Source organism: Barbus barbus, assembly GCF_936440315.1.
Source record: "Barbus barbus genome assembly, chromosome: 3".
Classification (NCBI taxonomy): Eukaryota; Metazoa; Chordata; class Actinopteri; order Cypriniformes; family Cyprinidae; genus Barbus; species Barbus barbus.
In genome coordinates, this window is record NC_136731.1 from 32,465,590 (window position 1) to 32,491,298 (window position 25,709).

A 25,709-nucleotide genomic window follows, 5' to 3' on the forward strand; every position below is an offset into this window, starting at 1 on the left:
ACATAAAATGTTGAGTACCTCTCAGCGTTGAATGCACACCATGTCTGTACTTATGTCTTAGTTTATATCATCACTAAAAGCTTACAGAACTGTTCGTAAGCTTAATATTATTTCCCTAAGTAAGACGTCCTGGATCAATGCCTTTGTTGCTCCTGGAAAGGGATATTTTTTGAAAGTGGATACTTTTGGCCAATACTGGATGTTTATTTTAGTTTTTAAATAGTACTTGAAATGTATTGATCAATATATATATTGCCTGATATTTTTTTCGTTCATTTTATTTATTTATTGGTTGGAATGTTTTATCAGCCAATGGTATATTTGTTTCAGGCTATTTTAGCTTTTTTTGATTGTTTGTTTGTTTTGATATATATCTAGCACTAAATTATAATAGTGATAGAATATAGCAAAGTTCTCCTTAAGAGCGCTGTCCCTTTAAGAGCACATATCTGATATGAGTTGCTGTGCTGGTATATGATACCAGAGCTGTGTGTGTGTGTGTGGGACTTCACGTCTTAGTTCATTGAGTTCATTGGGTTTGTGTCTAAAAAAAAATGTAAAACAACCTTTATTAATGTTAAGCAGAAGTAAACATTAAACTGTTTCAGACCACTCACACAAACTCTTTTCTATTAACCAAATAATCCATCGGTTTTAAGTCACTAAGCTTTATTATTTGATTTTTTTTATTTTTGTCAAGGACTAACCAGCAGTCCAGAGGGCCTGAACACTGCATGCATTTTTCTTTCGCAGATTTCAATCTGAATATTATATATCTTTCAAGTTTTATAATGTCTTGATGCCTAAATTCACATACAATCTATTTATTATAGTTTTTAGTTGTAGCTCTTTTCTTTTTTTATTTTACAGAGATTTATAGTATCAATTTTACATCAATCATGAGCCAATTGGATTATTGGTTTCTGTCAAAATTATAAAGTGAGTATTGATCATTTTGTAAAGACCAATGAAAATCGATGATCAAGGGACTTGGCCTTATTGGGGAAATTATGTTGTGCACAAGTCCATTATACAGAATATTCCCCTGTGACCTTTGACCTTGTGACCGAACGTATCTGAAACCTGAAATCCTCTTCTCCCGCCACGCCTGGCACTGCTCTGTGATGCTCACCAGACTGGTGGTTTGCAGTCCGTTGCCGATACAAGAGCTGCCTGTCCCCCAGCAGATGTCTGGAACGCATTTTGATGGATGTCATGCTACAGTCGTTCACTCACAGTTGCGTGTGTGAGGAGATGGGTCTGTCAAAGGGTCCCTGGTTTCTCTCTGGCTCCTGGAAGTGTGAAAATGCTGCCTGTCGGCTCTGGACCTGGCTGCCCGTGTCGTTTAGCTTTAGGATGTCTTCAGGATTCCTGTCTCCTCTCAATGAGGAGCAGACCACCATTGTTTGTCAAGCCTGCTGTTTCTACTCCTCGTCACAATGGATTTTTCTCGGTGCTGCCTGTGTGGATGATGGATCTGCATCTGGCAGCCTCCGCCTGGGACGCGCCTACGTTCAGCCTGCAGGCTTGTCAGGGTGATATTTATGTCTCCTAACCTTCCAACCAGGGCCACCATGTCACTAGTTCATTCATATGTACATTAGGATGTTTAATCACACTTTGGATGCTAATGGCAGCGATTGGAATAATTACTTTCAAGTAGTAATTTGCATTAATTTTGATAAATTGCTCATCCTGCAAATGCAAAATGGAAGTATGAAGCAGGCTGAACATTTTAAGTTAATCTACAGTGGTCACTCAGTGCTTTGGTGTAGTGGTTAGAACTGTACATGTCGAGCTATGGTGCTTGTGTTGCAAATACAGGTTCTATTTTTTTCAGTATTAATTGCAAAAAGGTAAAAGAAATGTTTTACAGCATGTTTTAGAAAGAAATATGGTCAATGCATCCGTTTCAGATGCTTGTATAAGGAAATGGCAGAGCGAGTAGCTTTGAAGCCGGGAGAATTGTCACTGCTCATTTCCGTGTGTCTGACATGGCCGCCCTTCTCTAGATGCCCGGAGCAATGGAGCGATCTCATGACAATCACACTGTCACAGTTCGCTCATGTCTGAGACGAGCATGGCTGTCATTTTTTTGAGCTGTCTGATTTGCTGATGATGTTTACTTGCACCTGGCTTCATTTCACAGTCCAGATCCAATCTGCAGGCATTGGTTTGACCCAGTCAGTAGTTTTATAAACATGGGTAGATATTGATAGATATTATTCAGATATTCAGATGAAGTTTATTTATTTGTGCCAATTCATGTAGTGGTGGCTAACCATTCTGCATCATTTCAACTAAAAATGAAAATTCAGTCATTTTCTGGCCCTCATGTCAAACATATTTGACACTTTTTTTTTTTTTTTCTCCAGGGGAGCACCAATGAAAGCTTTTTGAAGTCTTTGTCATATAACAGGTCATTGTGATATTTTCTGTCTAGATCCATAAAGGACAAAAACACCATAAAAGCACTAAAAAAATAAGTCTTTGTGACTCATGTGCTATTATTCCAAGTCTTTTAAAGTTTTTGGAGAAACAGACCTAAACAGGAACAGACTGGTGCACCATTTTTACTTATGACACATGATATCCTCAAGCCTGACAGATCTGAAGGCTCCATATTTTATTTTGAACATAAGGCTAATGGCTAATTTGTGAACTCATGTGGCTTCAGAAGACACTACTGTCTATTTTATAGCTAAGAAGCTAATATTACTTAGGCCTCAGGTTAATTTTGGTCCCTTTTTATTGAAAATATTGAATATAGAAAAGACAGTATATAAAGGAGAAAAGAGTAAGGAACAGTGTTGGGAAATGGGCCTTGACCCTGCATCGTGTCTAAGCATGCATGCTAACTGCAAGGCCACAGCCCTGACTAAACTCCTCCTACTTGTCAACATGACAATTTACCTTAAACCCATTTAACATCAGCTGCAAATGTTTGTCTTTACACGTCAGTCCACCACATAAGTTCTGAGCTCTAACAAGAACGTAGTTTCCTTTAAGTTAGGTTTGTGTCATAGTGTCAACCACAGTTCTCTTTCTACTCAATGTGAAAATGTGTTAGAAGCTGATGAGAATGTGTCTTGGTGTATTTTTAGTGCTGTTCGTCATCAGACAGTGGTTGTGTTTTGCAGTGCATCCTCAGGCCGGTCAGCATTAGCATCTGATGAGTCACTGGCTCAGACCAACAGCCATATGCTGCTCGCGTGCAGCACATCTCATGTTGGCTCAGGCGGCATCAACTGATCCCAGTGTCCACACAATGTGCAGCAGGGGGCAACCAGACAGGGTGGCGACCGCGCAGCCTGCAGGCATCTTAAATCACCCTGGGTCAGGCGGCCTCTCAAAGAAGAATCTCTCCTTTGGGTCTTGAATTTCTTGCTTTTCTCTCTCTCTCTCTCTCTCTCTCTCTCTCTCACTCATGTGCTGCATCTTCCTGGCTAAATGACAGCAGCCTTTCTGACTATCAGGAACGTAACTGTGTTTTTCTGCCTTTTGTATGTGTGCGCTGGCATTTTGGAGTTTCTTCAATATTGGGTTAATTTTATATTGTGTTTTTTTGTTGTTGTTGTTGTTTGTTTGTGTGTTCATTTTTTTGGTTATATGGTTGTGACATTAAAACTTTATTTTTTATGTTTTTTCATTAATATTATTTATTAGTTTTACCCTTGTCTTCGACCCAGAATTTCAATAAGAATATTTACACTACTGTTCAAAGGTTTGGGTCATTAATGTATAAGAAATTAACAGATTTATTTATGCATTAAGTTGATCAATTTGAAATGTTCTGTTCATCAGAGCATCCTGAAAACTGTATCACAGTTTCCACAAAAATATAAAATCTAAATATAATAAGATAAAAATAAATGTTTCTTGAGTAGCAAATCGGCATATTAAAATGATTTCTGAAGGATTGTGAAAACTGGACTAATGGCTGCTGAAAATTCAGCTTTGCCATCACGGAAATAAATTACATTTAAAATGTATTAAAATCAATTTTGAAATGTCTTTCATATTATTATTATTATATACATATTATTGTTTTTACTATATATATATTTTTTTATTAAATATAGGCCTTGTTGAGCTAAAGATAAAAATCTTTCTGGCCCCAAACTTTAGAATTGTAGTTGCTAAACTATCTTTAGCAAAGCAAGGGACGAGTGAGTTCCTTTTTCTCCCAAAATATTTCAAATGTAATTTCTATCACAGTCATTTAAGGTTGGAGATCATGTGATGAAAATGATTCTGTAGTGCAAATATTTATGCCGGATAACAAAATGACAAAAATGAATTCTTCTTTGTCCAAAAGTGGCCATAGTTGATGAAACCCAGTTGAAGATAAACTCTTAATAATTGTACTTTTAATAGCATCCGTTATATGATCAGTGAGATATGTTTGAATTCACTGCAAAGGATCATTCTGACAAAGCCATCACATACAGTCTTAGATACATTTAACATTGAGGACCCTTGGACCTCTCCATCATGATGTAGCTGGATGAAGAGCAGTTTTAGTACAGGAAGGGAGAGACACTGTGATTCCCTTGAGAGCGGGAGGCTCTTATCATGCCGTTGGGAGAGGCCTCAGTGTGACACTGTTTAAAGGATGGCACTCCCAAGTCGCTAAAAGCCTGTTAAAGTAACTGCTTTTATTGCTTCTATTCTGATTCCTCGCTCACAGTCTCGACCTTCACGAGTCCTTGCATTGGAAATGAGGGCAAGCACGAACACCTAGCACTGAGAGGGAGGTGTGTGTGTGTGTAGGTCAAATCTGATTAGTGTAGCATACTGTAGGAGTGTGAAAAGCACACACTCACTTGTATGCACAGAGAAAAAGCCATCACACATTATGGATCCAGCCCACTGTTTTAATATAACTGAAAATGCACATAATTAGAGTATCAGCTGAGGTTGCTTGGCTTCTGACTCATAAAAAGGCTTTTGTGTGCTTGTATATGATCCACATCTTCATTGAGTCCAGTTTAAAGAAGAAAAAAATAGTTCATGTCAGAAAACAAAGATTCATTGATTCAGTTTTGTAGTTTGCTCCTCACCCATTTTACTTCCATGATGCAATGTGATGTGATTGATGGTGCAACAGGATATTCAGGGACAAAAATAAAATAAAAAATGTAGGACCGAACTTGATTTTGTAATTTAGGAATTGATTTGACCATGAAAAATGGGTGTTCTGTAGCAGAATGGAGCCAGGCCAGCCCACATGACCTACGTGATGTCATTAGAAAAGGAACATTGTTTTAGAAGTGATTTAAAATTGACAAAGACTTTCCATCTTGGATATCATACACAGATGAACAGTGCACATTCAGACCGAAAAAGACTATTGACACAAGTTAAATTTGTAGGTTCAGTGGGTTCGTTTTTGCCTGTAGAACTATAAGTTTTGTTCCAAAACTTAGTGAGCTGCATTTGGAAGTAACATTTTGTGGCATGTCACATTGCATGTAACCCTTATGGAGAAGGCAGTGCCAGATTGCATTATTATAATTGAATAATGACACATTTTATTAGTAATTAATCTAATCACTGTTATTTTATTATTACGTATTTACTATTTTAGTATTTATTCATATTTTGAACTGTTATATTTTTACAATTTTAGTATTCATTTTACGTTTAGTAATGTTTTTATCATTTTTATAATTGTATTTATTTAATATTTATATTTATTAATATTTTATTTATTTTCATTTTAGTAATTTGTTCATAATTTAGCTTCATCTTAAACCATTTTTTAAGTTAAGCAATTTACTAGAACATTTCCAACCGAAGTATTTAAAGGATTCAGTCATTAATTACTCACCCTCATGTCGTTCCAAACCCGTAGAAATTGTTGAATAAATTTGTTATTTTTGTTTTCTTTGTGCACAAAAAGAATTCTTGCAGTTGTAACATTACGGTTGGACAACTGAAGTCACATGAACTATTTTAATGATGTCCTTAATGCATTTCTGGGCCTTGAACGTATCAGTTGCTTTACTGTCTATGCAGGGTGAGAAAGCTCTTGGAATTCTTCAAAAATATCTTAATTTGTGTTCAGAAGATGAACAAAGGTCTTACAGGTTTGGAAAGAAATATTAGATCAAAATCTTCAATATATAGCTAGTAATTACTCACCCTCATGTCTATGTTATTTTAACTTTCTTTCAATTGATCAAAAACAGTTTTAATAGTTTGATTTTTGGTTAACAATAACAACACTGAATCTAATTAAAAATGAATTGTTTAATTATTTTGTGTGTTTTGTGCTTATTAGGTCTAATATTGCACTGATTTCAGAAAGATGTTGTATGCACCATGTTGTGCCTGAAAGACTGATTGTTAGCTTAGCTTCTAGCTCTACTGAAATCGAGTCTGTCTTGTCCACTAATGGGGCTCCATGTATGAAAGAATGCTTCTATAGAGGCCAAATCTTAATCATCAGTTTCTTGTCATTGTCTTATGAGCTCTCTTAAATTGAGGGATTACACATTTTGTAACTGTTTGAAGGTTGACATTTTTATATGATTTCCCCATTTTCAGCCATAAATAACTTCACAAGGCCATTGCTGAGCTGTGAAGGACTCATTTTATTGATGAAACAAAAATGTGTGTCAGATTGTGGGTAGTTTTTAGTGCAGAAAGAGGGGAGATAGTCTGCCATACACATAGTATTTATACATACAAACAGCCACACACACGTAGACATGCATACAATGTCCCGTAAATCAGGGCCCCTGGGGGATGCCTACTGCCCTTAACTCTTAAGCGATTTTATAGGCCTATTTTGGCGTGTATTTATGGAATGATTTAGCACGTGTTGATTTCCTGCGCTTGTTTACTCTGACTTCTTCACAGAAAACTTTTATGGACTTTTAAAGGTTTTCAGTAGCCGCCGTTGACAAGCGAGAAAGTGAATTCGAGCTTGTATCAACTGCATCTGCCACAAAAGAGAGTTTGTGGGACTGTGACATAATCAGCATTTGTCCTCACAACTGTGGCCAAAACCACCACTACTGCCACCGGCTCTTTAGTAAGTGTTTGATAGCTTTTTAATTACCCTTTATGTTACATAAACACACATATTGAAGAGGATCACCGTAATTAAACGCCCTAACATTTGCGTTAAGCTGCCTGAAGCCTCCCCATGTAATTCTAGCCTGTAAAGGGCACAGCATTCCTGTAAGTTATTATAGAAAAGAATCGTTCATACAAATACAAGTGTTTTCGTTTGACATTTTTGGGGTTTTCTCAGCTGTGATGATTTATTTGACTCAAAAATGAAACCGTAAACTGTTACGCACATTATGTTTGCTGTTGACCTGATTCATCAAACTGAAGAAATTACAACCAGGTGTCATTTTCATGCTTCTTGTCCCTCTTCCACTTCTTATTTTTTCTCTTAACAGAGCTGGCAGTAGTGTACGGTATAGTCACAGAAGCGTACACTTGTATGTGTGTGAGAGGTTATTTTTGAGTCTGCATTGACAGATGTTCCCAGTCCAGCTGTGACAGCCTCCACCTGGTCTACATTCCATATCATACACACACACACACACACACACACAAAGGAGATGTTGGTATGTAGCAGGCAGGATTTCTGTTGCAACGAATGCGCTGATACAGCAGGTTTGAATAGTAGTCCCTATAACAAGGTGAGAATGAAAAATTCATTGTAATTGATATTTTTATTTATGAATATTTATTTTGTATTATTATTATTATTATTAATTATACTACGGGGCCGTTGAATGCTTGAATCTGATCGGCTGACGAACGTTCTGAGGTGTGCAATTATTTTCAGGGAAACGCACAGCGAACGTAGTTCCAGGCAGCTTTCTTGACCGCATTACAGTTCCATATGACTTCGCATCGTTGTCAGCGCTGCCCTGACGATTTTATCAGTTAGCCTAGTGTAGCAACTTAAAGGCTACACATGACATTTCTCACTAGCGAGGTAATAACAGCGCTGCATCTTAAAGCAGACTTACAGTTTAGAGACGGTGCTTCAGAACACTGTTCACCACCTCGGGTGTGCATTATTTTTCTAATAATTCAACGGCCCGTCGTCAATTATTCCTTACATAAAATATAATAAAATGAATAATCGTTTTTATTTAATATTTCTTATTTTAATGTTATTTTCATGATTTCTGTGTAAAAGTATTTACATATTTTGTGTGTGTGTGTATGAAATACGTAAGTACATTTAGATGGAAATCAATAAAATAACGTTAACACACCACCCACACACACAGATATATAATATATGCACACACACACATTATGTGTGTATACTATATATAATACTATATAAACACTAAACACATTTTTGAATGCTCATATGCTATTGATCTGTTGTGAAAAATATATATAATTTATTACTTCTGATTGATTTTATTGTAAAGTGTAGTGTTATAAAACATTTTAAAGCTTCGTATTCTACATACCGTATATTACACAAGCACACATAAAGCTGACTGTGCTGGGCACTTGAGTGGAGAGTGGCCAATAAACACCCTTTCAATCAAAGAAATGGACACAGCAGACAGCTCTGCTTAAAACATGCAATTAGTGAGACGCATAGAGGCCAGGGGGATCCTGTGTGTGTTTGAGGCACACCTGTGACCACCCAGATTTATTGCCTCTGTATGTAATTGTCAGCTGCCATCAGTAGATGAGAAGAAGCTGTTCCATTATCAGCTGGATGTTTATAGGTGCATCTGTAAATGGTCACTGAGCATGTGCTGTTGCTGGACCTCTGAGAGTCTGCTAGCTTTTGAAGCTACAGTGTTTGATTTCAGTCATCATTCTTTGGCGTTATAAAAACTTTGCTAACTTATTAGATCTTTTAGAACATTGTAGGAAAAGAACTTGCCAGATGCTGTGTCATGGTTCATTCTAGTGGTCGACCAGTGTTGGTTTTTGTGGCTGATACCAATGCTGATAGAGAAGATGACCATTAGCTTATAAAATACAGCTAATACAGTTTCATGATAGCAAATAAGAACAGAAATCAAAGAACTCAATTTTACGCAGTATTTATTCAGTATTAACTAAAAAAAGTTGGGAAAAAATCTGACTTATCTATTCAAGAAGCTGTTGGTAGATTCCCAAGAATGAACTGCCAGTATGAAATGGCTAAATAGCAGGCTGATTTTACAACACAATCTCATAACTGTTTAAGATTTTGGTGAATTAGTGGCTAATTCATATGAGTTTGTACGATCTCATTTGTACATTTTCACACAATCTGCTCATGCTCCAGTAACAGTTATGTTTAGGTGCGGACCTTCATGTTTACTTTTTCCTTTGTACAGTTCACATTATATGAATTCATACGAAATTTTGCTTTGTAAAATTATGTTTTCCTGTGAGATTGGGTTCTAAGGTCCTGTCTATTACTATTCCAGTGAACAAAAGCCAATGGAAACTTGTAAAATATCAACGATGCAGAAAATAATCCTTCGTCCAACCAACATTTGGAAATTTAACAAGCCTTTTTAATATTTCTATCTTGAAAAAACATTATTTGCTTGTATAAACAGTGAATTTATCCTGCAAATACCGTATACTTGCTATTTCCTACTAAAACTTGTGTTTTCTTGCTGCCTGGTACTAAAAGTTTTACTTGCTAACTGCAGCAGGTGGTATTGCCTTTACTGGATAAATTTGCTTGCCAAATTGTAATCTAACCGCTCATTGTAGTGTTAGCCAGTTGCCTTGAGTAAAGTACCATAAGTGGGTGTACTGTGGTTTTAGGTGATATAAAAGTGAGCTGAAGCAGAACAGCAATGCCATTATGGTCAATGAAAAAGAAATAATGACACATTTAAGAAATGAGCTTTTAATTGGTGGCTTTTAATCACAACTGAAATGATTAGTAAACATTAATTGCATATTGAGGCTTTCTGAAAGCTTGATCATTGGTTATAGTAGTTTCTTTCAAACGTGTTTTAATCAGATGCTTGTTGATCATTGTTTCTTTATGGGAGTGTATTTGAATATGTCTCCTGTATTTGTTCCTTATTTGTGCCTTTGATGTGCATGATGTACACCACATGTATCTTGTCTCTCTTAACTTGTTTATCTTTATATTTGTGTGTATGAGAGTGTGTGTCTGCATTCCCTTCCTGTGGGCCTCCAGACCAAAGCCTCCTCACAGTGAGAGAATAGACTGGTTTATTGGAGGCCTGTCAGGCTCAGACTGAATTTACTGCCCACAGACAATGTTTATCACTCAACAGAGGGTAATGTGAGCAGAAAGCGCTGCAACCAGAGAGGGAGGGATGGAAATAAAAGACGTGAGGGAGGCGGCAAAACAGATCCAGAGCCGGGGAGGGCTTTCTGGCCCACTTCTCACTATAGCTCATAAATCTCTAGACCCCATCCTGAGATATGTGTACTTACAGAGAAAGTGAAGAGAGGAAAGGAGGGAACAGAAAGGGGAGGTGGAAAGCAGCATGAAACCTTTCTATGCGGTGCTTTATTTTTTGCTGAAGCATGGAATATTTTGGGATCTCTCTATCGCTGTCTTGTGTATTTGTGTCCGAGTGGGAGTATTCTTTTTGTGTGTGCATGAATATATTTAATACAGTTTTAAACACCGCTAAGCCATAATAGAGGCCTCAATCACACGAAAGATCATGGTTCCCTTACACATAGAAAACCACATTATATTTGTAGCTCTATCATAATTTAGTTGTAAATTAATAATGTACGGATAGGCTATAAAAGATTTTGACTGATATATTTTATTTAATGGCCAACCAAAATGATTTAAACAAGAATATAATATAATATACATTTGAAAGTCTCTAATGCTTAGCAAGGCTGCATTAATGTGATCAAAATACAGTAAAAACAGTAATAGTGTGAAATATTATTATTGTAATTCTACAGTTTTCTATTTTATAATTATTTTAAAATGTAATTTATTCAGCAGCCATTACTCCAGTTTTCAGTGTCACATCATCCTTCAATCAATCTTCTTGGATTTATTTGAGATATAAATTTTATAGATGTCTTTACTGTCACTTTTCATCTATTTAATGTGTCTTCGCTGGATAAAAGTATTAAATTAATTAAAAAAAAAAAATATGATATGATATATTATTGCAGAATATTACATGTTTTAAGTGAATCCAGGAATCAAACCTTTGCAGCAGGAAAGACAGTCTGAAACTTATCACAGAAAACAAGTACTACTTAAAATTGAGGACAAAATAATCCTGATCTGCTTCTGATCAATACAAGTTAAGACTCTTGCTGATAATTAACAAAATCTGCTAATAGTGGCTGATGGTCACTGATGTATTGTATCCCTGGTTAATCTGTTACCAGTTCCCTTACTGTGAAATCTTATTGTTGTGTATTGTCATATGAAGTTCTCCGAGTTTCTTTGTTGTGAGGGTGAATGCCTGATGCTTGGTGTGAAACCCTGTGACCCAAATGCCGTCCTCCCTCACACCTCACATTCACACTTTCACACTCCACGGCTAGCTGACATTTTACTGCGGCGTGGACGATGTGATGGGCCGACCGAGTGTGAGGTGGATTGTGGGTGTTGTTAATGGAAGAGCTCTCAATACTTCTGAGGTTTTGCTTTAATATTTTTACCATAAGTTTTCCATTTTCTGTCTGCTGATATTGTTGATACTGTTATTTATGCCAAATATGCATATTTAACATGTAGTTTCATTGCCTACTTTACCTGCTCAATATCTGTTTGTATTTCCTCTAATGTGGTAGACTTGTCTAGTTGTTAACTAGCTCTCTCACTCTCTCCTCGTTCCTCTTCCCTATCCGTAGGGCTCCCTCTCCACTAAGGTGCTGAATAATTAATGGAGGCAGGCTGGGTTGATTAAAACAACACATCAGTCTGACCTCATTTAGTGAAGGCATGACTCAATGACAGGAACCAGCAGTGTCCTCCTAATGACAGATTACTCCTGACTGTGTGTGCTACAGTAAAGGGATTACAGTTTAACACACACACACACACACACACACGTTTGTTTTTGTGAAAAGTGGGGACATCCCATAGGTGTAATGGGCTTTATACTGTATAAACTGTATGTGCTATTGCCCTACACCTAAACTTAGCCCTCACAGGAAACTGTGCATTTTTACTTTCTCAAAAAAAAAAACTCACTCTGTATGATTTATAAGTGTTTTGAAAAGTGGGGACGTGGATCAATCCTCATAAATCACCTTCTCTTTGTAATACCTATGTCATACCTGTGTCATTATACAAATGTATGTCCTCAATTGTCAACAAAACGAGCGCGCGCACACACATATACACACAGTAATGAGCTAATGATCTAATGAGACACTTATGATGGTACCCATACTAACTATACCCATTAAACTGTCCACATGAAAGTATTTAACCCACAGGAATGTTTAGAAACACTTTTATACATGTGCAGGCTAAAGCTAGCAAGCTAATTAACAGCCTCTAAACTGTTTGTTGACCAGTGAAGAAAATGAAGTTATAGCTACTATGTCCAAAAGCCTTTTATTGAGAAAAAAACTAATATTAGCTTCAGGAGAACTTGTGCTGACAAAAACATCTTGCGCTAACTTCCTGCATTTTGTGAACTTGCTTTTGGCAAGCTTATTTCTCTCTTGAATGTGTTACATAATGATTTGCTTTATAAATATTACTGACAGGTTTAAGCCAGGGGCATCCTCACATTTGTCTGTCAGTATTTTTACTCTCTGTGGATATTGAGGAGTTAATGGTGAAATTTCTGCGAGAGCAAATACAACTTGGGTCTCTGCGTGAGCTGGAAGTCACTGGCGCAACATCAGATACAGATTTGTCAGCGGTTGATAGCAATAAGCTGTGAATTCCTCAAATTGAAGATTGTCGCATTAAACCCACTGCTGATTTCTGCTTGTATGTTCAGAAAATGTCTATTTTGAATATGGAGTGAATACCTATTACATATTTGTTTGGTAAAAAAATGGCAATGTGATGCCTTGATTTAGGAACAATTTCATTTAATAAAAGGCTGGTGAACCTATTGCCAAACCTATTTGCCACCATGTCCGTATCAATCTTGCCAGTCCAGCAGCTCACTGGAATGTACTGGAAAGAAGGAGGGAGGAATAAGCCGCCTCTTTCGTCTACATCAAAAGGAAAAGTTCATTTGCTAATCATTCGTGGCACATGGAGCGAGTTCCTTTTCGCTAATTGTGTCCAAGAGTTGCTATTAGCATATCTGCTTTGATTTTGTGCTCTGCCCTGTGGCAGCTGACAACGGCTGTTCTTTTTTCCCCAATGAAGACTGGCAGTTAGAAACTGCTGAAATAAAATTGTACAAAATGACTAATTTACATGTACTTTGGGGTCAAATCTGAGATTATATATTGTATGCATGAAGCTTGTGTGGATCTAGCCAATGTTTCTTATGTCAGAACAACCAAACCTTACATTTTGATATCCAACACAGAATGAACATACATTTTAGTAGTAGCTAATCATTTGAAATCAGTATTTTTTTTAAAGAAATTAATACTTTTATTCAGCAAGGACACATTACATTAATTAAAAGGATCATGTTACAATGAAAATTGGAGTAATGGCTGCTGAAAATTCAGCGTTGCCTTTACAGGAATTTAAAACATTAAAATAGAAAACACTCATTTTAAATTAAAATAATATTTCTCAATATTAATGCATATTTTTCATCAAATTAATGCAGCATTGTTGAGACTTGTGCTTACCAACTCCAAACGTCTATATCTACAGATGGGTCAATAGAGAAATGTTCTCAGTAGAGGCCTATAAATCTTTTGAGTTTCGCAGAGCACAAGATAATATTTAGTTCCTATTGCTTAATCACAGAATGTACTGAAATCCTTGATTAAATCACATAATCACACAGGAACAGTCACATTGATAAGTATGTATGGATGGCATGTTTTCAAGCACTTCTTTAGGAGTGTTGTATTACACTGTGTCACATCAATCCCTTTGTTGACAGCATACTGAATCATGGCCAGCTGATTTTGTCACAATTGTGCCAGCTAATAGTTTTGACTTGTAATTTCGTTATCAGGTTTCTCTGGGGACTTTTATTTCATTTTCAAAAGCATCCCAATGTGTGTAGAAAACTTTCTGGTATTTTTTTTTTTTTTTTTTTTTTTTTGCTGAGCAGATACCGTAGTCTGAAGTCTGAAGTTGACTTCAAGTTAAAAGATATCTGAACCTTAAAAACTCTAAGGAAGAGGGGGGGGGGGGGGGGACTCTGAGTGAATTTGCTGAGCTCAGCCCTTTTCACTCTCAGTGTCCTGGCTTGGAGGCAAAGTAAAAACAGTATATTGACATTTACTGGAGTGTTTTTTCTTCTGGCATGGAGAGTCTAGATAGTGGGGAATGCTGTGGTTTTGTTTGTGTGCTTTCTTCCATTTATAATTAGTTGGGAATTCATATGTGCACTGAGCAGAAAGCATTTTTTTTCTGTGCTCTTATCATCATGCTAAATATTTCCTAGACTTTGAATGAATTTGATTAGGAAGTCTACTCATTCACAGATCCGAAACAGTGATGCTATTGTACAACCATATTATCTTAAGAGGCTAAAATATGAACACAATCGACCTATCTTCTTGCTGCTGATCCGTGTTCAGGAAGCTAATGTAGAGAGCCAAACTGCTACTTGAACCCAAACAAAACAGAATGAAGTTTTAATCAGAAGAATGCTGTGGTGTTTTGCTTTTTAGTTTTTGTGGAACAAAAAAAAGGTGATGATTTGACGAATCCTGGCCACCTTTTTCCATACAGTGAAGTGAATCAGGACTGGGTCTGCCAAGACGACTCATGACAAAAAAGATGTATTGCCTTTCTTTCCTTAAATATAGCTCGCAAATCAAATATGACAAGTTTTGATGCACTGTTTATTGTCAACATGTGGTTACAATGCACATGAGAACTACTGCCAAAATGGTGATGATTTATCATTTGCAGTCATTAACTAAAGTTTGTGTCTGTTCCTCACACAAAGCTATTGCATTATTTAAGAAGACCTTGAATGTAATGTATGAGTCATATGGACTACAGTACTTTTATGGTGCTTCTTTTTTTGCCTTTTTAAGCTTGACAGACCCAGTTCCCATTCACTTCCAATATATATATATATAATTAGTTTTTTTATATATATAAAGTCCCGTTTTCCTCTATGGAAGTCATATGGGCTTACATTAGAGTCAGTAAATCATGACTGAATTAAACTGTGAACTGTTCCTTTAAGGTTTAAAACCTTTCTATTTTCCAACCTTCAATCTTTCTACCACATTTTCCATTGTTAGAACTATGTCATATGTTAATGTTGGATTAACAGACATTGACTGGTGTCACACTCGTTTTGTTTCTCAAGATGTCAGCACATATTCTTTAACGAGAAATCTTTCGTAGAAATGTATTGCATGTGTTAGCATTTGCGTAGGGATTAAAGGGCAAATCTATTTTATTGATCATGTCCTCTAAATTTTTAGCTGTATTAGAGACAGACTTTAGTTTAAAAGGTGCTGAAAGTAAACTGTAACTCTTGTTTAGATGCAGATTATCGAATCACATGCGATGTCAAAAAATCAGCTGTAATTATACTGAAGAAATATCCTGTAGCTCAGTGCACATATGTTCCATTCCAACTTCCGTCTCATCCAAAAGAAATCTGGTCTGCTGAAATATGTGGAAGGGCTTCTAGAGTGACAGCATGCTTGTTTTCTTAGACTGGAGTTTGGAGACGGGAAGTGCAGTGGCTCTCGGAATGAGGACCAGAATGGCTGGCCAATTGGGCCGGGGGTCAGGGTGTTTGTTCCTGTTCATGTACCCCCTCCCTCCTCCCTGCAATCCCCACATGGGTTTGCAGCTGCTCTGGAGAATTTTGGGGAATCCCAACCTAACTAATAGTATAAACTGCAGGCCTCACAGTAAGGAAGAAGCAAGAGGCTCGAAATAGATCATGTCCTGAAAGTAACTGAAGATTGTTTCAGAAATTTTCATGAATGTGCATAAAACATTTTTGAGCGTTGTGTGAGCGCCTCAGATGGTTGACGTAATTAAGTGATCTACAGTGTGTGTAATTATGTTAGAATTGTTTTGCATGAGGTCATGGGAGTTGAGTGTTGAACTTCTTTCAGAATCATGTAAAGACAGCATTATTCATTTGAAGGCAAATGCGAGTTACTCCTTCAGAGGAGGACCCAGATGTGAGACCTGGACTGTTGATGAAGGGGGGGGGTGTTTCCAGATGGTCCACCCGGGCCTGGTTAAATATTATCAGTGCACTGGCCTCCCCCACTGCCTTGCTGAGCCTGCAATCCATCGTAACTACCCAGCCCTCTTTCATCTGCCTTCTTTCTTTCCCCCTTTGCATTTCCCTCAGAGGAGTGGATTATAGGAGGTGCTCATTCTGCATTCAAGAAGCACACTAGAAATGGATAGAACGAGAGATCTCGTTATATCACACTGTCAGATACAGTGTGGACTGCATGTACTACAGATGTAGAAATACAATGAGATGTTCATATTATAGCTCCAGTGTGTAGCATTTAACAAACTGAGAAATACATGCTTTGCCAAGCACCCACAAATTTGATCATCTTCATAATATATACAAATATTTTCATGTAAATTGATAATGTATTTTCTACTCAATATTTAAGCACTGTACACTCTAAAAAATGCTGTATTAAATACAACCCAGTACTGGGTAAAATATGGACGAACCCAGCGACTGGGTTGTTTAGACCCAACAGTTGGGTTACTGCCCAGAAGGTTGGTTTAAACATTTAACCCAACGATAATAATGTATTTATTATCGTACCTTAAGTTATTAGCACCTTATATTATTGCTGTTAAATGATTAATTGTGATTAATCGCATACAAATAAAAGTTATTGTTTACATAATATATATGTATGTACTGTGTATATTTATTATGTATATATAAATACACACACACACACACACACACATACAAGTATATAGAAATATAGTATGTCTGTCTGCTTTTGTTTTATTGATTTTTACACTACTACCCCCCCCCACACACACACACACACACAGACCACCTTCCTTGCCGTTTGAAAACCTATGACCTAAAATTATCTAACAGCCAAACAGCATTGTTTTAGCAAACTCTCATTCGTTCTTCCTTCATTCTGGTATGTAACGCCCACTTTTCACAATTTAGTTGCTTGTCCTCTTTGAAATACTTCACATTACAGAAAGAAAATGGGTTGGCTTTTTAGAGTGTGCATCATATCATTCTGTACAAGAATATGATATCCAAACAGCTCATTAACATGTCCCTCTTCATTTACTTCACAAGGACTAAACCTTTAATCTCTTCATGTTTATTCTGAAGCACTCGGCCTCTCATTGCTCTGTGAGTCCTGATCAACCCATCCCATCCGTGGCCCCCGTCTGCCCCCTTCCCCGGCACAAGTGCATGAGAGCGCTTGAGGAATGCTGTGCCTCTATTGTAATTGTATCAAGGGGAGGGAGAAAGATGGGTTAATTACCCTCTCAAAGTGGCCAGTGCACTTGGAGAGGAGGGTCAAACAAGTCATAATGGCACATTTGCCAGGCCATTGTGAGAGTACTGTAGCAGAGCGACCAGCCCTTGTTCCTGCTTCAGACCGCTTTAGGGGGCTTTCGCTGATTAAAGGGGGGATTTGCGTTGACTACTTTCATGGGTCCTGGGCCAGGAGAATCGATATGTCAATAGGCTCAGTATCTATATGCAAAGCGGGGGTTTGGCCAGCACATTCAGAGCTTTTTGATATGCATGGGGCTTAGGCTTAAGCCACTGGCAGTAAAGACCGAGCATTATCACAAAGGCCGCTTGATGTTCTTATGTGTGGTGATATAGGGTTCTCCATGGGGAGTGGGTCTGCTTTGATAAGATAGAGAGCTGGTGGCCTGGAAGGCTTGCTGGATGTGGTCTGCAAAGGTGCGTTTGATGACTCAGAAAGCCTTTAAACAGAGAAATTTGCCGGCTTTTGTTTTGGCCGCCCATCTGTGTAACGTACCAGATTCTTCCTGCCCGAGGCCCACCATCACAGCGCAGTCCCGTTGGGTCCTTTGTGTGTTTGTCTCCTCTTGAAAGAGAGCCGGAATGAGAAATCAAGAGCGAGAGTGTCGGGGGTGAGGGTCTTTCCTCTAGGGGGTGTCAAGGTAATGGGCCTGTTTAGAGAGCAGCCCCCTATCTCAATATCTCTCTGTCGTGCCGGGAGTAGAGATGATGGGGCTTCCTTTCATGCCGTTACCATCCGCAGAAGATGGAGTAGTGTGGGGACACTGGTCGGGGTCAGCGGACCTCCCCCATCCCGTACTCGTCTCCACCTCGCTCTTAGGCTCTTTGAAATTGTGATGATGATGGGGTGACCCCCGCTGCCCCCTGATGCGACGCCCTCAATGAGGCTTGGGTTTGGTAGATCATTCCACTGCCCCCGCTTTTCCCTCCCCAGAGCTCCACAGCAACCACTGCCCCGGTCCCGGCCGCATTTGTCATGTCCAGACCCCACAAGCCCTCACCTCTATGGTGCTTTTGTTCCTCAACCTGCTGGCTAAGCAGGGGATTTCTGATGGACCATTAACATTTGAACCAGCTCGGCACATTTCCCTATTGCACTCGATCTGTGCCCCAGCCATTACTGGTGAAAAGACAAAATTTATCATATAGGTCAGTATGCATTGGAAAAGACCAATGATAACATGTTAAGAGCTGTTAATTGTGGGGTTGTTATATAGTATGATGTGTTAGGTGATAATAATAATCATGCCGTAGTACAGGACTAAAAAGTGTATAAATACATTTCAGCGAGCGCAATCATATTCAGACAAATCATACAAATATACACATACTCGGCTGATATTACACAAACAGTCATACGTGTCATTGAGCTGTGCATCTGTTGTTTGGGTCAGAAGGTCAATAGAGTGTTGTGATGCATAGCCTGGGGGACAGGTGAAGGGGACTTGACCACTCATAACGCACCATAGTCTTAAAAGAAATTGTTCAAACTGCCCATCACCAGGCCATCAGAATTAGATGAGATCAAATGTGTTGACTATAACAAAATAGAGATGCATTACAGGGATAGTTCACCCAGAAATGACAATTTATTTCAATTGTTTTTATCCATACAATCAAAGCCAATGGGCCCCAAAACAATATTAGACTCTTTAGACAAATAAGGGGAAAAAATGCATTGGTAAATCATAATTATGATATTATAAGATAAAAAGTTATAATTATTATGCAAAAATTCAATTATGACATTAAAATGTTTTGTTTTCATTTCATGATTATGACTTTTTGTAATTATTTTAACCTTAATATTATGATTACGGCTTAGTATCTTATCATCTCTTGTAATTGATATCTTATAACTTTTTATCAAATAATTTCATGTCAATTTAATGTAAATATTTTGAGTTTATCTAATATATAATATTAGTATCTTAATGTACTTAATGTATCTCATAATGCTAACTGTCTCATAGTTAAGTCTTAGTATCTCAAATTTTAATTTCTTCAAATAATTTTGACCACTTATGTCACAAATATGATATTTCGTCATAATTATGATTTACCAAAGCATGATTTGTTTCTTATTTGGTGGAAATGGGCTTCCATACTTGACTCTAATTGTATACTTGGACATTTTCCAAAATATCTTCTTTTGTGTTCCACAGAAGAAATAAGTCATGCAGTTGAATGACATGAGGATGAATAAATAATGACAGGATTCTCATTTTGGGTGAACTAACTTTTTAAAGTCTTACAAAAAAAGATGTTTACATTATGGGAGTGTGTTTAAAAATCTGTGGTGATGACTATATAACAATAAATCTGTAATGGCAATGTAAATGTCTCGCATATTCACCCTCAAGTACACAAACACACATTCAAACAAACAAACAACTCACCATAAGGATGGTAAGATGCTGGATCTATTCTCATAACTTAATCCTTGACCTTGAGCCAAGAGACGGGACTGCTCAAGCAATCAGGATCATCAGTGGCCCTGCGGACTAGTCAATAGCCTTAACCCGCTAACATTACACATCTGGCAGAGTGGTTCACGGTAGCTAATCTCCACCATATGTTTACCACAGCAGTAAGCATCAGCTGGCATATAGTAACAGCACAAACCTTTCATAATTTACAAAAGTCCATGACATTTGATTATTAATGACTATATAAGAAATAACCCTCTTTTTATGTCACTCGCTTTCAGGAAATTGCTTCAGCGAGGTTCACAGAAGAGTTAATAGCGTGCATGTCCGGAGATAGCGATCAAGGTTATATCGCTCAGATTAAACATACTGCCTATGTGATCGCATTTTATGGGAAAATGGTTCACTTTGTCATATGCATTTTTTTATATAGCTGGAGTTCAAAAGCTGTCACCGTTGAGAATGTCGAATGGTTTCTCTTGACCTTTGTCTGTGTTAATAGCATGAGGCACATCCATACTGTGCTGCTATATAATGAGTCAGCACAGGAGCTCATTGTAACAGTATTGAATGATGGCCCCTCCCTATCAGCAGATTAAAGGCATTGTGGGTGAATGCAAACACCCATCTGTTCATCAGGGCCGGGCATTCTGGGACAAACTGGGTCATGTGACTAACAGAATAATGATAAGCATTTAAACCTGCATGCTATCAGTATGCAAACACCTCGCAAACCCAATCTAACAGCATTGATATTGCGTAATATGTGCCCTCGAGAACGTGCATTCGCTCCTACAACATATATCGCGCAGCATTGATAAGAAGTCAAGCTTAATAGAAAATAGAGAAGATTTTTATGCGTATTTAGAGGAAGTGAAGTGGGGGAGGTGGATTGAGGGTAATAAATAGCCTCACACTTTGAAGTTGCCAGCAGGTTTGCTCATGCATTTCCTCCTAAAGCCCCATAAAGTCTTTGAATTCCTAACAGCCGCCATACAACCCCCTCCTCCCCCAATATACTGCCCCTCTCCACTCCTGCAGTCTCAAGGTATTGAGAATCTCAGGTAATTTGCCTCCATTAATGACGTGTACCTTATGTTAGTCTGTTTTTGTTTTTCTCTTCAAAAAGCAATTGCCAATTAAAAATAGTGTCGATGCTGTGCAATCTTGATTATGGAATATTTAGCAAAGTTAAAGAAGTCGTGGCCTAATGGTTAGAGAGTCGGACTCGTAATCGAAAGGTTGCGAGTTCGAGCCCCCGGCCGGCAGGAATTGTAGGTGGGGGGAGGGAATGTCCAGCGCTCTCTCCACCCTCAATACCACGACTGAGGTGCCCTTGAGCAAGGCACCGAACCCCCAACTGCTCCCCGGGCGCCGCAGCATGGCTGCTCACTGCTCCGGGTGTGTGTTCACGGTGTGTGTGTGTGTGTGTGCATTTGTTCACTACTCACTGCTGTGTGTGTGCACTTGTTCACTACTCACTGCTGTGTGTGTGCACTTGGATGGGTTAAACGCAGAGCACCAATTTCGAGTATGGGTCACCATACTTGACAATACGTCACGACTTTACTTTTTACTTTACTTTACTAAAATTAGAGATTTTGAGTCAAATTTCAGCTTTTTTTGTGTGAAGTCCTGGTCAAATTAGAGACGTTTTGCAGGCAATATATGAAACACAGATCACACAGAAAATTTGCATGACCAGTTGAATCCAATGTGAAATCTGCTGCGGAAAGCTTTCACCTCAACTGAAATTCTGAAGTGCATTCCTATTGAAATTACTGGATTTAACCTGTGAAAAATTGCTGAACAATGCTAAATGTGACCGCACCTTAACTGTGTTTACTGTTTATATATTATTACAGACGTTTGGCCTGTGTTATGTCTTCTGTGAAACATTTAAACTCACAAATGTAAAGCAGTATTATTTAGAGCCAGCTATTTCCCTTCTCCCAGACCATTTCATAGCCAGATTTATATGGGTCTGGTTGGATTAAAAGGACTGTCCATTAATAAATGTGTATTTATTGAATGATCGGCCTTTTGTGTGCAGGCTAATATTTTAGATGGTGAAAAATCAATACAGTACCTCTTACATGTCAAGGACAAAAATGTGAGGGCTGAAGCCGGAAAATAAGGGGAGGCTAATACGTCGTTTCACTGATGGATGGAGCCATCAGCGGATGGCAGCAACCTTGGTGCGTTGAGCTGACGGATGCTGAAGGGCTGCTGCCCGAGTGTTCATTGCCTTGTTATGAACACTACTCTCTAGACAGCATCTATGGATTTTGTGGTGGGAAACTAGATAGTGTTGCAATGTGTTGTTTACCTCACTTTGTATTGATAAAGCAGTCTTGGGGTTAGTGAGTGTCTGCTCTTTACAAAGACAGCATGGTGGTTTACTGGAAGAGAATATCTGTGTGTACATAGACCTATTTTTGGTTTGGACTATAATTTTTGGTTTGGCTGTATGTATACATGTATGTATATTAAAACATACATAGGCCTATATATAGCAAAGTTTCCCTCACCTTTACATGGCAAAATGTGTAATCATTAATGAGATTAAGGGATACATAATATTTCAGTTCTTACAAATGTTATACACAAGTTTATATTAGATGTATTATGTAGTTGTCCATAGCAAATTAAACATTTTGTCTCAATATGATACAGTAATTAAGCTTGAGCTATATAAAACTTTAAACAACCCTTTTTGATTAAACTAAAATACTTAAAATGTTTCTTTCAAAACTTTCTAATCCACCTGTCCTAATGTCCTGTTAACTCTGGTCCTGTTTCTTGCTTTTTAACATAGTTCTGTTTTTGTTTTTTTGTAAAGAAAACGGCAGTCAAATAAATGTAAATACGTGCATGTACAAACTTTATACTTCGGCTTGTTATGGCCACAGATCCTCGTTGATAGATGGCACATTGATAAGACTGAGATTAGGTTTATCGGCAGCCAATCGGAGAGCGTTGCAGTGAGAGAGGGGGTGGATGGGGGCGGGGTTTGTGCGCAGCTGCTGACACTCGTCAAGTATTGCGGTGTGGGATAGCCTGGAAAGTGAGTGAAGACGAGTTGCCCTGTCGAGGAGCGCTTTTGTTTTTCAGGGAGAAATTTCCCACAAGTATGCGAGGGGTTCGACACAAGACGCAAAAGGCATTACTTTGAGCTCGCGTCTGGAAACACTGGAGCAAGTTCGTCCCGCGTCTGATCGGCAGCCTCCAGCGGGATTATTCACGACACCAAACCCTCTCTCTGTCTCTCATCGATGCAAACGACTGTGAGTTTACAGTAAATATGCGTCGGCCTGTTACCGAATAGCATTTAGAAGACGTTTCGTTTGGGGGCAAGGAGGCGTTTGGGAGCTTTTCAGGATAGTTTTCGGAGGTTTCCACGGACTGAGCGCGGGACTGCTTACAGTTACTCATGTAGCAGTTTCACATCCATCTCTGGGTCTCTAATAGAGACACAGTTTCAACAGCACGCCGTGTTGCAACAACTGGAGCAGGATTCTAAAATCTGAAGAATGTAGTTCATTCTCCGTAGACAGCGCGAGCTTCTGCTGAACTGATTTATATAAACACAGAAAACATCAGCGTCTCTCATCAAGTGTGAAATCGCACTTCTTGCTCCCGTGTTATTGTTTATATTAGGGGTTTTTAATTTTAATCTGCTGTTTTCCCGTTATATATATAGCATTTCGAGCCTTTTTGCTGCGACAACAAGAAAGCATTTACTTTTGGAGATTATTTGCTTTTATTTCACGATGTACGAGAGTGTGGACGTTGTTGGGCTAACCCCTAGTCCGAACCCGTTTTTAAGCATGGATTACTACCACCAGAACCGCGGCTGTCTGATCCCGGAGAAAGGCCTCGTGTCGGGAGCGGCCCGCGGCTTCAGGACCCCTCACTGGAGCGGCTCCAATCACTGTAGGTAGCCTTTTGTTTTCTTTATCCTTAACAGTCTCTGATCTAACATTATGCGCACAATTTCGTTCCGAGTTTCTCCCCCGACTGCTGAATGTTTGGGAGGTCACTGGGGCTCTTTCAGGGCAACTACGCGTCATCTGAGGAGTGTGGGTGTTTTCCTGCGTGTAGACATGTTGGCTGTGTCTTAAACCTAGAGAGCTGACTACCTAGACAACTGCTAATGCGCTGTAAATATGCGAAATATATTTAAATGCCTGTTGTTATTGAATAAGGCTCCATTTAAACACTTATTTCCTGTCAGTATGATATTAATTCAGTGATATGTGCACTGTATGTTTAGTGTGGCTTTATGAAATGTTACATTTGTATAGTATCTCAGTCCAAATACTTAGTATTTCAATCCTTTCAAGCACTGAATTGCTACCATATTTGTATTGATATTGTCATGAATGAGTCACAAACTAATCAAACTAATTGTATGTGGGTTCAAATTCCTTAGGCTTGGGGGTCAAAGGTCAATTTTGAGGCAGTTTCTTCCAGTGACCACTATGCATTAGGCCTACATTGTGTCAGTTCATTTATTAAACAGTTTAGTTTTGTTTTCGGGGTTTTTTTATGATTGTGCATTTAGTGCAGTAGTGTTTGCATAACTTCAGTAGTAGAAAGCTTTTTTAGATGTGGAGTCATACAGATCAGATTGGTTTTAAAATTCCATATTCAACCAGTATTTACATGAAAATCAGGTATACGTTTACATGTATATTAATCAGTGCTCCCTGTTTCTGTACATTGTGAAACGTACCCTATTTTGCACCATTTTCTCCGTGTGATTTGGTGTTACTCCCATGTGCATTGTGGTTCCTGTGTGTTACCACCTAATTTTACACATGATCTTAGTGGTTGCTGTGGGAAAGCTATTTACCTTATAAATTTTATAGTTGCATCATTAATTTTGCAAACTCTCATTCTGCAGCATTTTACCTTCAATCAAATGTAGTGTAGTGTGAAAAACCGAGGGGAATTTGTTTGAAAATCAACCCAATTTAGCTGGTGAGCAAGATCTGAGAAGTTCCATCAGCAGCTGTGTGCAGCCAGCTTTGAAAAGAAGCTACATTAATACCATCAGTTCCTGTGTGCTAATTTTACTACTGTCTTTAAAAGTACATTGACATGTTATTTGCTAAATAAAAGGTATGAGAAGATTAGGTGGGGTTTTTTCTCAGTAGCAGTTGTCTGATTGTTTGGATTCTTTTTAAGTACTTTACTTTGTTAGTTCTTACCATACTTGATACTTGGAAATGTACCTGGTTTGAGTATTTTAAGTATCGAGTGTTACTGAATAATAGCTATTAAATATTTAGAGCATAATGGAAAATATATTTTTTCAAAAGAAATGGGGACTGCTTGCAATACCATATCTGGTACAAGGACACTAGACAACGACGATGTCTTCTCACAGCGTATGATATGTGTTTGCAACACGAGCGTGACATTTCAGGGGGCCAGAGTCTGTCTGGAAACATGGTCTCCAGTGATTGTTGGGGCATGTCAACATTGCTAATCTTGTGTAAGCCTGTTTGAGGGATGATTTGTTCTGCAGCTCAGCATCCTTTTCTTATGGAGAACAGTCCTAGCAGCCAAAGTATTTATGGTTCTTGAAAAGGGCACGTAGAGCAAGGAGACTCAGTGGTGCGTCCATGTGCAGCTCGACCCCTGAGCTTTGAAGAGACGCGATCTAAATGAAGTCATGTAGAAATAAGTGACGGTCCTAGGATCTTCT

At 38.3% G+C, this 25,709-nt stretch overlaps 1 protein-coding gene across 4 annotated transcripts in view; it reads left to right on the top strand.

The window, feature by feature from the left end:
* LOC306848900 (retinoic acid receptor alpha-B-like) overlaps window positions 1-25,709 on the top strand; it is a 116,841-nt gene that overhangs the window by 57,803 nt on the left and 33,329 nt on the right. The window contains exon 1 of one of the 4 annotated variants that reach the window (XM_079383693.1): window positions 23,022-23,929. The exons of 2 other annotated variants lie outside the window; for them this stretch is intronic. In XM_079383693.1, coding sequence (XP_079239819.1) covers window positions 23,767-23,929 — 163 coding nt within the window. In that variant the 5' untranslated portion in view covers window positions 23,022-23,766. Of the gene's footprint in view, window positions 1-23,021; window positions 23,930-25,709 lie in introns of those variants that run through there. One more of the 4 variants, XM_079383694.1, reaches the window with a different exon arrangement.